Source organism: Aythya fuligula, chromosome 10, assembly GCF_009819795.1.
Source record: "Aythya fuligula isolate bAytFul2 chromosome 10, bAytFul2.pri, whole genome shotgun sequence".
NCBI classification, from domain to species: domain Eukaryota; kingdom Metazoa; phylum Chordata; class Aves; order Anseriformes; family Anatidae; genus Aythya; species Aythya fuligula.
Window position 1 is genome coordinate 19,097,522 of NC_045568.1, and position 13,925 is coordinate 19,111,446.

The 13,925-nt window shown below is 38.3% G+C and overlaps 1 protein-coding gene across 8 annotated transcripts in view; it reads left to right on the forward strand.

The window, feature by feature from the left end:
* Nucleotides 1-13,925, forward strand: part of CHL1 (cell adhesion molecule L1 like) — a 157,189-nt gene that overhangs the window by 122,482 nt on the left and 20,782 nt on the right. For 5 of the 8 annotated variants that reach the window (XM_032194459.1, XM_032194460.1, XM_032194462.1 and 2 more), the window contains 3 exons: nucleotides 252-383; nucleotides 1,038-1,110; nucleotides 3,060-3,816. In XM_032194459.1, coding sequence (XP_032050350.1) covers nucleotides 252-383; nucleotides 1,038-1,110; nucleotides 3,060-3,276 — 422 coding nt within the window. In that variant the 3' untranslated portion in view covers nucleotides 3,277-3,816. Of the gene's footprint in view, nucleotides 1-251; nucleotides 384-1,037; nucleotides 1,111-3,040; nucleotides 3,817-13,925 lie in introns of those variants that run through there. The other 3 variants (XM_032194464.1, XM_032194465.1, XM_032194466.1) reach the window with 3 other exon arrangements.

A 13,925-nucleotide genomic window follows, 5' to 3' on the forward strand; every position in this document is an offset into this window, starting at 1 on the left:
AAATGTCTATATTGTGCCCTGTAGACAGCACATTCACCTGAAGTCTAAGAATGTCACGCTCTGGACATATTTCTGTCTTGTATTTCTTTAAGTTGAACACAATAAGTAGCAATAGTCTGATTCAATTATGATTCAGTGAAGAAAATGTTATGTATTCATTTTATGGCAGGTGTTGCCATTTTCCTCTGATTGATGTCTGGTTTTTTGTTTTGTTTTTTTTTTTTTTTGAACTCCTCTTCTGTTTCATGAAGCCTATGCTGGCATTTACGATGGGATTTCCACCCAGGGGTGGTTTATTGGACTGATGTGTGCCGTTGCCTTACTCACCCTACTGCTGCTAACTATTTGCTTTGTCAGAAGAAATAAAGGAGGAAAATATTCAGGTAAATTAATTTATTGTCCTTCCGCTATGTTCGCATGTTAACAACAAGCATTCTTCAGACTTTTATCTCTAGAGACTGCAAAGCCACAAGCAAAAACATCCAATTAGGTTTTGTAGCTTTTGATAAATATCCACAGAATGGATTTTAATGAATAGAAGTGAAACCATGCTCTCTGGGTGAGACAGTGCTGTGTGCTGGTCAGAGATCTAGCTCAGACCCTCGATATTGCTTTTTGAATCTTTCAGTGCTTAATCCACCCATAGAGGCTTTTCACCAGCTGCACTTCTGAGCCTCCCTTGGCTGGGACATGTGCACACTTCAGCCTGATAAATGCTGCTTAACTACTGCCATAACTTCCATGTGCAGCCAAACTGCTGAACAACAGGATGTTTTGCTAATCATAATTCTTCAGCTTTCAAAGTGACGAGTAAGGATTTATGTGTAAGCACTTGCCAGCTTTCTTAACAATTCAGTGGAGGCACCAAGCTCTCAGTGGAAGCATGCTTGTTGGGTACTGTCAGACACATAGGGCGAGATGGTGCCCTCAGGTTTAGGCTGTAGGTAATGGCAGGTGGTTTTCCCATTGTGCCTGCAAAACAAAAAGTCCACAACGGAACACGGCATACAGATCTGTGCTTTATTTTATTTGTACAGTGAAAGAAAAAGAAGATTTGCATCCAGATCCCGAAGCTCAATCAATAAAAGATGAAATCTTTGGGGAATATAGGTAAATAGGACCTGCTTTAACAAGCGTTTCTGTTTGTTGGGCTTTTGTTTGTTTTCAGATGTCATCTTTATTTAGGACATTTTTTCTAGCATGCAAGTAACTCTATTTTTCATTTTCAAAGCAAACCTGACAGGAGCGGATAATAGTAGGGATATACAGGTATATCCAGTATACTTAAATCCCCCCAGGTTGAGATATAAGTAAATGTTGATGTATCAGTGGTCATTTTTCATTTTTTATTATTATTATTTAGCATTGTATGAATAATGTAAATATATTTGATAATTTGGGCATCCTGCGTTGATGTCCACTGAAGTCAATAGAAAGAATTCTATGTCTTCAGTGGACTTCTGAAAGCCAGTCATGCCTCATCACGTAACATGGGGGATGTTCATTTTGTGGAACAAAACAAATAAAAGTTTGAAATACTGTAAGAGATGACAAAAACAAACAAATGAGCAAACAAAATAAAACACCTCACTACAGAAGTTTCTGTAGGAGAACTGAAATAATCACTTTGTCTGCTTTAAAATATCTAAAACTTGCAATATCATGTAAGTGTGGTATGAAGAAAAAAGCATTGATATAAGAGCCATGCTGGCCTCAAAGACATAAAATTTCTGGTGAAATCCCAGTTATATATACTACATTATTTGTACTGGAATAAGCTTTTTTTTTCTGCATAATTTCATCTTTATTTAATTTTTAATGCTTTCTAATGGGACAAATATTTAGAAAGGTAAGAAAGTCCTGAGGTTAATAACTTTAACCCCCTGTCCTTTCCCCTCAAAGTCCAAACTTGTCTTTTTTTTTATAAATAGAAATGCCATGTACAGAAAAGTAGCAAATATTTTTACTGTATAGATTATACATGTAGTTGATTATCTGCTGAAGAGGTAAAGTTCAGGTGCATTTCTCTGTCTTTCCTCATATTATGTTACCAAAGCTTTCACTCTGAATTGGCGTTAGCAAGAACAGTTCCTGAGTAATTATGTACCTGGTTCAGAGCCCTATTTTTTTTTTTTTTAATACTCTTTTAATCTACCTTCCCCCTCCCCTTTGTGTATGATTATTTTTGAGAGCTGAAAACACGTTTAGAATATGCAGAAAAATCTGGAACGTTTCCTTTACCCTCAACCCCTGTCCAGCTTCAGAGGCAGGGGCAGACTTTAGCCATGTGAGTGAGCAGCCTGCAGGATGTGCAGGATGCTGCAGCCATACAAGCAGTGGTGGGCTGATTGGAACCAGCTTCAATTCACAGAGAAATCAGTTACAGCCAAAGCTGCTGGAGGCATCTCATGGGAGATGGTAAACATGAAGAACAGTGACGTGGGAGACACCTATGGCCATATGTATGGCCACAAGACCTCTCTCTACAGTTAAGATGGGTTTCACCGTCATTTTTTATTGAGTGAGCCAAGGCACTGCAAAATTTTAACTTCCTTTTAACAGGAAGTTAAAAATGGCCTTTAGCTGAAAGCGTTTTCTCAATTCTTTAGAGATAAGTAAAGGTCAACCAAATGTCATGTTCAGTCAGGAGAGGTTAGGCTGCTTTGGTTATTCTTCTGTGTTGCTATTAGGATGAATAGATAATGTAATTTCCTCTTTTTATTTTTTTTTTCTTAGTTTTGATGGTTTGTCCATTTCAAAAAAAAAAAAAAAAAAAAAAAGTCATTGAACAAATATGATATATGAGCAGATTAATATGTTATTAATTCTGATAATCAGACCATCATACCCATGGGAAATTCAGCCATAAAATAGGTCAGTGTAGATGAACTGGCTGATATCCACTGCACCAAGCAGAACTCATGTTCATGTTGTTCTCAATATACAACCCACAGAGAAATGTTCCTTTGCTCTTCCCTCCCGTTTTCACAGTAGAAGAGCAGTTTCCATGCATGCAATCAAAGGCTAGATTTTTGGAAAGGCATTTCTTTGTTTTGTAGTGACAGCGATGAAAAGCCGCTGAAAGGCAGCCTCCGGTCAATTAACGGGGACATTAAAGCCACCGAAAGTGCTGATAGTCTGGTAGATTATGGAGAAGGGGAGCACGGGATGTTCAATGAAGATGGTTCATTTATTGGAGCTTATTCTGGATCTAAGGAAAAAGGATCAGTCGAAAGCACTGGGAGCTCTACGGCAACTTTTCCTCTGCACGCGTAAAATACTAGTGAGAAGATTCATGTTTAATTGTGCTATTTATCTTGATTAGTACTCCACAGTTACCACAAGCAATTGGAAGCAGGTTACCAGTTGAGACAGTCAGGAACCTGATATCCAGGTAATAGAAAAAAAAGTCACTGCCACTAAGAGATGATTTTTGAGACTTTTCCATCCTAATTTTCAGGTGTTTTATTCTAATAGAAACACAACAAAACATTCTTTATTATACAAAGTGTATCACTCAGTCCTACCAAAATGGAATTTCTCAGTGTTACATATGTATAGTTAACTGCTTTGCCATGTTTCTTAGGTTTGGAATATGTTTCTCTGTATAGCATATTTTTTTTCTTGTTTGGCTGTTGTCACTTTGTACATACATTTATACATACAATTCCCTCGTGACCTCAGCATTACTGAGGTCAGAACAGAACAAGGAAAGTGAACAAAAAGACAGGTTACTCTGCAAAGTGACATAGTGCATCCTAATGAGAAAAATGATATTTTAAACTACTTAAGAAATATATTCTATATATTATATTTTTTTTCATAAATACATAAACTCCTTTGCTTTTGATATTCTAAAATTATTTTAGTGGTTACAGTTGACTGCAATTATCAGTACTTTGAAATGCAACTTTATCCACAGAAAATATGCTCTGAAAAGATGAAGCTCTGGCCTTGTGGATAAATCTTCTGTCCAGTAGCTGGCACTATTTCCTTAAATAAGTTAAGCTGCAGTAACTTTCCTGTGGCAAGGCGAAACAGGGTTCCCATCCACCATCATTGGAAATAATTTTATTTTATTTTCCTCAGTCTCTGCAAGCTGTGTTTCTAAGCAAAGCGCTTTTTGTCCGTCTCATATCTGTATATTTGTGTGCTAGCATACATTTCATGGAGACGTTGTACAGATGATATTAATATTGACACAAGTGAAAATTAGCCTTGTTTTATTTTGAAATGAGACATGTTGCTAGCATGGGTCTGTATAGCTGTGTAGGAATAGAATTGCTTCTCAGTATGAGTTTCAGCCAGCAAAACTAGTTTTTGACAGAGTTGTGTGTATACCAGTCATAAATTTTACTTCCTTTTAGGGTCCCATAAAATGAATCTACCTGGCTTTTTTGAGAGATCGTTTATTTTCACCAGATCATTGTTAAATAAACAAAGACAAAAGCAAAGAGAAAATATTATGGCATAGTTTCTTTTATATTTTGTTTACTGAATGCTGGTTTAAATCTGGTTCTGTTCTTTTCCAGTCCTTTCCACTACTAACTCAGCAAAGCTGTACAGCACATTTTTTTGGTCTTTTTCTATTGGAATCTCCTGATTTTCTTTAAAAAGATTTGTATTTTGAAATATGCTTATTTGAGTTGAGTGTTAATATTGTTTCATTTTTTTTTGAACTTAAAAGTGACCATAACTTCAAGTTAAATATTTTTTAAAAACTTACTCTAGGAGGTCCTAAAAGCCATTTTATGTCATGGTATTAATTAGGGAAATATCCCTGATGGCTCCTTCGTGGTCTCCATTACTTCAATGGAAGAAAGAGAGGAAGCAAGGATTACTCACATGGTTATGGGTTTACAGGTAATGCCGACAACTAAAGCTCTGTTAGTCGCACAAAGAAATGTACTTGGCTGGCAGAGGAAAGGCTGTGGACCACAGGCAGCTAACCACGCATGTGGGATCCTCACTGGGCAGCTGGACTGTCAGATGTGCTCAGTGATTTCTGAACATAGGAAGGGGTCTTTGGTGCTCAGTACTTTGAATATATTACTCTTTTTTTTTTTTTTTTTTTTTTTTTTTTTTTTTTTCTCATAAGGACCTTTCCTGCAGCCTCTGTTTTGAAAAAGCAAACCCCAAACAGCCATCTCAAAACAAAAGCAAACAAACAAAAAACACCCTAAACCCTAACTGTTTGAGCATGGCAGGATGAGCAGGAATCTACCCTGAATCCAAAACAGTTTCACTCCATGTCCATGACCCCTGAAAAGTGAAGGACTTGACTGAGTCATTCATTATTATTTTTTTATTATTTATAAAGTTCTTATTTCTGTGTTTCACTCAGTCCAAATGCTGAGGAAGCCCAAAGTCATCTTCATTTAATAAATAAATAAATAAATCTTCATTTGTAAAGAATGGAGGGCATAACTAGAGAAATGTGAAAACTGGTATCTTGTCAACAGAGACGTTTTCCACCAGCATCTTTGTCTTCATCTGGTCTGCTGTAGCCCAACCCGGATGAAGCCTAAGAGGTGATGAGGCTTGTGACAGCCTCTGTTACAAGCTTCTTCTTGTTTTAAGGTATTTCCTTCAGGAATCACCTGCACTAGTGCAAGCTACTGCAATGTACTGCCATTGTTTTGTTTCCTCAGTCATTTTCATTTAAATGTTTTGTGTTTCAAATTGAGATATTTCTGCTGATACTTAAAAATTTTAAAAGTGAATTTTAAAGTGTAAATTTTAAAGTGAATCCCCAAATCTTCTATCTCCCAGCCACTGGAGATCTCTAGGGGTGAAAGCGGGGCCACTTGCAGCTTTCTCCAGTCCTTGGAGAAATAGATCCTAAAACACCAGTCTGCACATACCAAGGATTCATCTCCATCTCACATTGCTCCTCACCTTCCTTAGCCTCACCTTCCCTAGCCTGCATAAGCTTACAAAATCCCTTGGCATTTCCTGGAGGGGCACTGAGAGAGTGTCATTAGTGAAAGATGTTCAAGGGACAGTCAAGGAATAAAATTAGGGCAGGCTCCCCCCATGTTTTCACATGCTTCCCTGTGCAGAGCTCGGGAAGGGCTGAAACAAACAGAGCTTTCCCACCCGTGGGGTCCTCACCCAGGACCCTCCTCAGCGCAAGGCTGGATGCAACCCATCAGCAGTCATGGTTGTGTTTTCTTGTACTCGGGTTGATGCAGATCAACCAGCCTCATTGTCCCAGAAAACACCTATGTTAAACAGACACAAATTTCAAATCATATTAGCGAGTGTCAAATTATCGAAGAATGAATAAATCCCCTGTGCTATCACTTGCTCTGTTGCTGCTAAGAGATGTTTATGACATTCCTGTGATGTGCTACTCATCTGTGCTGGTATGAGTGCTTTTTCTATTAAAATTTTAATTCAGATCCTTAAATCTTAATGTTAGTGTTTCATTATGCCTCAGGGCCTAAAAATCATACAGTGACAAAAAGATGTGCAATGGAATTTGTGCAGTGTGCGCTGACTTTTGAGGAATATGCCCAATGAATATTAACCAAATGGCTGAAACTCCCAGGGAGTCGAACTCACAGGAACGTTTTTCTCTTTTCCAGTCATTTCTTTTCCATTTACTTTTTTTTTTCTTCCTTTTTTTTTTTTTTTTTTCTTCTCTATTGTCATTTTATTTTATATTGTAAGGACACCACTCACACAGCGTATTTTGGAAAGTGTAGGATACAAAGGGATTTTTAGAGATTTGTTTTCAGAAGTAAAATACCAGAACAAGCTTACACCTTCCCAAGCAGATTTCTGTGATTGCCAGGAGATGGGTTCAATTTTTGTCCAGGGCACGTTGTTACAGGTGAGAGAAAATGTGGCCATGCAGGTTGAATGAAAAGTGCCACCAGCTGTACAGCTGTTCCAAAATAGTCTGTTAATCGAATATCATATTTTTGCTCTGGCCAGGTATATTTAAGTCAGCCATGGCCAGTGTGTGAACCTGTAGACCGTGTCAGATAGGTAATTATTAATTCCCTGGTTCCATAGGTGTTCACTTGGTTACATTTGGTTCTGCTGTGCCACTTCTGCTGTGGTATTTTTGTGCCACTCTTCAGCAGAGACATATGGGGCTGAGCATCAAACCTCCTCTGGGGCTGGATCCATAGCAAGAGCAAGATTAAAAATCAAAACAGAAAATGGCTTTTCTCTATAGATTAAAATGTTTGTATGTGTAGCAATATAAAAATGTCTGTAATGCAAGTTAAAATGGATTTAAATAGCATATCATTTAATGTTTTCTGTTCTGTTATGTTCTTATTATACAAATTTTAATGAGTAGCTCTTTTCTCTGCTGCTTCCATTGACTTAATGGGTCAGATCCAATGCATAAATGGTTTTAATAAAACTTTTCAGGCCAATATTCTTTTTGAAATGAAAACAAATATTAGCACAATCTTTCTATACAAAGGTTGTTTGGGTGTTTTTTGTTTGTTTGTTTTTACGGTAATTCCACATGTAGTTTTGTAAATTAAAATTAGAGTGACATTCACTGATCTTTTGACACTTCTGAATGGAAATCTCATCATAACTTTTTATAGCTGTTATATTGCAGGTGAGTGGTAAGTCTAGATTAGTTCAAGTACCTGAAAGAACAGACAGTAAATGTCTGTTTATTAACAGACAGTAAAATAAATAAGTAAAGATAGTTCTTCACTGCAAGAATATTTCCTTTCTTTGACAACGGATCAAGCCCTCAGCTGCATCTCTTTAAATGTGTAGTGTTTCAGAGTAAGGTGTACAACAATGTTGGAGTACCAGTACATGTTTACATTGCAGCTCTGTATCTTTCACCTAAAAATTTCAACTACACAATGAAGCAAGCGAGTTTTGTGATCTGCACTGGTTTGTTCAGCTGTCATGCAGGAAACAATGCGTGGGTTTGAGCCAAAGCATACTGTCTGTTTCATCTTTTTTTATTATTATTTTTACTTTAAACAAGATACTTTGTAATTTCATGAGAAAAGATCAAAGCAAATGTGGTGTCGCCGTTAATGTTCCTTTTTGAGCTAAATGTTAGTGTGCATTTATTAAAGTTTAGAGAAACGTGTTGTACCGTAGTGGCTGTTTGTATCATGCATACGTGCACGTATGGTTTTAAAAGATATTTTCATTTTACATGAAATTCAACTTTGCTAATAAAAGTTTGACTTGATGTAATCTTCAAAAAACCTTAGCTGCAATCAGCAGGTTTGTTTTGGTTTTGTGTGTGTGGTGGTGGTGGTTTGGTGATGGTTTTTTTTGGATAATATTTATTTGCCAGTCTCCATCCATAGCCTCTGCAGCTTGTGGTGGGTTTGTGTGGCTGCAGGCAGACAGACAGACAGTCTGGCCTGCCCCACACCAAAGCAGGGCAGAACCTGAGCTGCTGGCACCTTGAGTCCAAGTGGCTTATTCATTTCATGGCACAATATTTTCCTGGACCGAACTATCATTCTTTATAGCGGTAGCACTTATATAATGCATTATATACTCTGGTTGTGTCAGTAAAATCACATAACCCCCTAAGCACACACAGCGTTAACCCAAATGGCAAGTGAAATACCTTCAAGAATAACATTATCAGTATTAATATACACTTAAACCTGGTAATTCCCTCTCTTTCCTTCTCTTCCTACGTGGAAATCCCCAATTATGCTAAAAGTCTAAAATCTAAGTGTATTTATTTTATATAAATTTATGACTTATTTATTATTTATTTTGCCGAGGAAATTAGAAAAAGCTTAAAATATCTGTAATTCTTTTGCTGCTGAGTCTTAAAATGGTTATCTCGCCTTTGTGTGTGTGTTTGTTTTTTGTTTTTTTTTCTCATGATATTCAGAAAAATATGATTTCTTTATTTCTATGCTGCCTGTCCATGGACAAAAGTTAACTAAGCAGCGTTACACCTATCCTACACCCAAAACAGTAAAACCACTGCTATTGAGAACTCATTAAAAGTCATCAGACAAATCTGTGACAGCTGATGTTGCTACCAAATCAATTAAAAAAAAAAAAAAAAAAAGAAAAAAAGAAAAAAAATGCTCCTTAGCAGAAATCTGAAAGATCTAGTCTGTGCTCAAGTGTGAGACAAGAATTGCTCACTGCCTTCTAACCCTGGGGTGTTTTCTATACTATCCTGAGAATATTTATCAGGGAGAGAAATGCTCGTCTCTCTCTGTCTCTATGTCTCTCTCTCTCTCTCCCTTTCTTTCCTTCTCTCTTTCTCTTGCGTTTAGCTATTTCACTTTAGCAGAAAGGTTTCAGGACTTTTCTAATGCTTTCCTCATCTGCAAAAACTCGTGAATATCTTCAATGTAGATGCAGGAACCAGCAGGACCGTGCTGACAAGCATTCACCTTTCAGGAAAGTATCAAGGACATTCCACACTTCCATTATTATTCATATTCTGCAATAATGAGATTTATACTTTTCCCAATAACATAATGGAGAGAAAAAGTCTTACAATCATGTGCTTCACTGGAGGGAGAACAAAGTGGCGGCTGCCACCGCCAGAAGCCTGGGCTGCAGGTCCCAGCCCTGCTGCCCCTGTGGCACCCAGCCTGCACTTCCTCAGCACAGGTTCGAGGAGATGATACAGGACCACCGTGCTTGGCTTTGGTGTTTTGCTTTTAATACTAATTTGCCATTATTGGTGTTATTTTGAGTGCAGAGCATAATTTCTAATGTTAAAATCTTATATTCTGTCCTCAATAGTACAATAAAATGTCATTACTTTTGGACTTTTACCATCTGTTAACGAGCTTGAAATTTAGCAGCGTTCATTCGTCCCTGTGGTGAAATACCACCAGCCCCGCTCATCGGCCTTTTTCACCCGAAATTCATGAGCTCTGCAGGTTTGAAATCTTATTCAAAGAATAATTATAATAATAATAATAAGAATTTCTTATTCTAGTAAGACCTAGGCAATGTTTCTGACATGCTCAAAGCCAGTGCCATGGCTCAACTTTTCTTCTTTCTTTTTTTTTTTTTTTTTAATTTAAATTTTAAAGTTAAAAAAAAAATAACGAAAAAGAAGGGAGGAGAGATAACTAAGAAATGCTTAGATTCCAGATTTAAAAAAAAAAAAAAAAAAAAAGTGACCAAAAACCATACCTAATCACCAAGCTTGGGGAGCACTGAGAGCACAGCCTAAAGGCTCAAAAAGCAGAGGGGAATGGAAGAATTGAATTCTTCATGAATTCTTCAAACAGGGAGGACTCTGACTGTGGCTCTGGCTCTCAAAATTGAGAGTTTCTCTGAATGAGCAGCACGTGTTCTGACTAATTTTGGCAAAGCTCATAAAAATATGCATTTCTCAGTCCTATTATTTATGAGTGTAAATTTGTCTACATCCCTCCCTGCCAAATGGTCTGAACATTAAAATTTTCTCACATCTGCAATTTAAGTTTCCACTTTAGGAAAAGAAACTTTAAACTCAACCAGCTCATTTCATCAGCCTGTTATCAGCACCCATTGTATTTTCAGGTTTCTGTCAGTTTGACAAGACATAGCTGAGCCATTTCTTCTTATAATCATGATAATAACCACTAAAAACTGATGGATTTTTCTGCAGTTGAAAATACAGACTAATTCTTGCCATAATTATCAAGTCTTTAAATGGTAATTGCACACTGTTACCATCTATCCGCTGTCAAATTTATTTCAGTAATTGACCTCCTAGTCCAGGAATTAGAGACAGCCTTTGATTATTGGTTCAATTAGTCTTAAAGCTTCATGTCTCTCCTTTTTTTTTTTTTTTTTTTTTTTTTTTTTTTGGTAGAGCTGGGGTGTGGGGAGGTATCTGAGTTATCCAGGCAGCTGAAGAAGGTACTAAGAACGTTGCTAAATATTTCTTATCTTTATCACTTTCCTACTGTACTCACTGAGACCCATTTCTAACCACTCTATACAGATATATTGAGGTTCTGATGAGAAAATTATTGACTGGTTTTCTGGTTTTGTGGTTTTCTTTATTTTCACCATATTGTGATGCTTTCCTTGGGCAAGGGAATGAGCTTTACTGCAATGGTGTAGACCACAGCTATTTTCTGACAAAATAAGCACGTTGGCTATTTCTGCACACTGTGGTTGAGCTGCTGCACCCTAAATGTTCCCAAAAGGAGCTGTTCATGTCAGGCTGGGGCATTGTTCAGTCTGTTTTTTTACAAATGTACACTTTTACTTATGGGCCCACGTCACTGCCCTGCCTCAAGGAATGTGGTTGGGAGCCTGGACTGGGGCTCAAAAAGGATATTTCTGCTTTAGGGCTCCACTGTAAGGAGGAGTATTTAGGGATATGTAAGGAGGCCTAATTAGGGCCATCCTATAAAGTTACAGGGAGCTCTTGAAGAAGCTGGTGCTCACAGCACAGGTTTGATGTGATGTAGTGTGATGGGTCGGGGTACCCATGGCCTTCCCCAAACACAAACCACTCGTGATTCTCACCACCTTTTCAGTGTCTACACACTGAATAAAACTTAATAAAACACCTTTGCTCATGGGTATACCCACTTGTAGTGAAGTCCCTGAAAAAATCCACCAGCATATAGCAGGCCAAGTGCTTTTGTTTGTTTCCTTTTGGTTCCTTTACTCTGTGGAACCCATGTTTTCTAGCAGGAGGAAGGCAGAGATAAGGACATGTGGGTTCCAAGACTGTTAGAAGAGAGGCTTGCCACACAAAATGGTGAGGGCATGGTTTTGGGGCTGGAAGAGAAGAAATATTTGTGCTGACTTTGACACCCACAGCCCTGTGAAGATGCAGAAGTGTGTGCAGCTTTATTTGTTCCTTGCTCTGTGTACAGCAAGAGCAGTGGATTTACGCAGCAGTTTTGGCTCTGATTTTACTCATGTGAATGAAAGAATACGCGTGTCAGCAAGGGCTAAATATAAAAGTCTTTTCTTTCTCGCAGCTTATTAACTTTTTAGGCACATCTTTTTCCTTTGTCAAAGGGAAACAAAGCCCTGCATGGACTCCCTGACTGGGGACTGGCTGTTTTCTGTGGCATTGCTTGCTTAGTAGCTGAGACAAGAGGCACTGTTCACCTCTAGTGGGCTTCAGTGTGCCCTTCCCTCCCTTCCCCAAGCTCCTTTTCCACACATTTGCATTTTTTTTTTTTTTTTTTTTCCCTTTGCACATTTTATGCATGGAAATTCAGCATATTACATGAGTTTGTGTGGGAATATATGTTTATGAGTTTGTTGCATGTACACAAATGAGTCTTCCTGTACCAACAAACAAAAATGAGCAGAATAAAACAGAAATCTGCATTCAGGTTTCTACTCTGACATGAACAGCAAGCAGTAAAATAAAATAACCTTCCCCTGTATGTAACAGATACCTGATATAGAGTTTTTAATTATTTTTTACAGCAGTATTTTATTCAGTTCTGCCTTAATTTTAATCATCGGTTGTGATTGTTAAGTTTTGCAATCCACATCCGAGGCTGGCAACGAGAGCAGCACAGCACAGCTATCTTTCATGCAGCCGTTTTCTGCAGACCAAAACATCTGCTGGTGATGCAAACAGAAGCTGTTCTTGGCTTTTTTAATTTCAGATGCTCACAAACTGATAACTTTTTTTTTTTTTTTTTTTTTTTTTTTTTTTTTTTTTCATAAGAAGAACCAATTACCAAACACAAACTAATGTAGTCTAGAGTTTCATATTCTGCAGCTTTCACCTGGCATTTCCGCTCCCTGCTATTATCCCAACTCCCTTCTGTTCTTTGCCTCTCGGAGCAGAAAAGCAAGTGTTGCTGTGGTTACACCAGGGAAATAGGCAGATGCTGCAACATGCATGATGACTCTTCCAGGAAATGCTTCAAGATAATTACAAGCAGCAATTGTGCCAGGGATATTGCTTGTTCCTGTGTCTCTCCAGATAATAACTTTTATAACCTCTTTGGCTGTGTCCTCTGGAAGGATCTGAGGACATAGTGATTGTAAGAAATCACCTGAGATTATTATTTCCCTGCTTTTTCTCCCTCCTGGACTGAAAGACAGCCTTCCTTGCACCTCAATAATGTGTACTCTAACTCTCCTGCCTCCAGTTCTTGAGTTTCAACTGTGTTTCAGCGTCTATTTTTTATTCTCAAAACTTTTGCTGCTTAGGGATTTAAGACTAGACCTTCAAAACAGTTAAAGCATCCCAGTCCAATTCTTAAACCCTTGTTTACCTGTGGCCTAACCTGCAAGTGCCTGACACCCATAGGTATACAAGCACAGATGTATTTTAATATTAAACTTTATTGTCTCCCTGTAGTTCCTTTCCTGGATGTGTGTACCCCAAAGCTCTCAGTCTTAACTGTTCAGAGCACCTCCTGCACGAGCGAGGGAAGGATTACCAGCTGAGCCTCCCTTCTCATGGCCTCAGTTCGGCAGGTTTGACCAGGGCAGAACTAGCTGGATGATGAGGCAGCAAGACACTGTGTCCAGTTCTCTATTCATTCCCGTATTGCTGGGGCTGGGCCTCCACAGGGTCTCCTGCAGGCAAGGACCCTAGGACAACATGTATGTCCTGGGGACCTCTGAGGTTGGAGACGCCCTTCCTGGATTGATGCTCCAATGGGTAAAAATGGCCAGTGAGATTGGAGTGCTTAAAATAAAAATAAAATACATAAATAAATAAATATCCCATAGTGAAAAACCTCCAGCATTAGTTACTGTTCTTGCCTAGTGGTAAAATGTAAAAGCTCTGGAGAGACATGAGTTTTAAGACTTTTAAAAGGCATCTTGAGCTGCAGGGTTTCCTCTTTACGAAGATCTAGCTCCTGCCATGGTTGCAAAGGGATGGGCCCAGATCTCTCCCAAGATGTGTGCAGGGAATCCAAGAATCATACACGAGCTTGAGAAATCAGTGGTGGAAACACCATCCCTTCCAAGTGATCTGTGAGAACTGGCCTTCAGTCAATTCA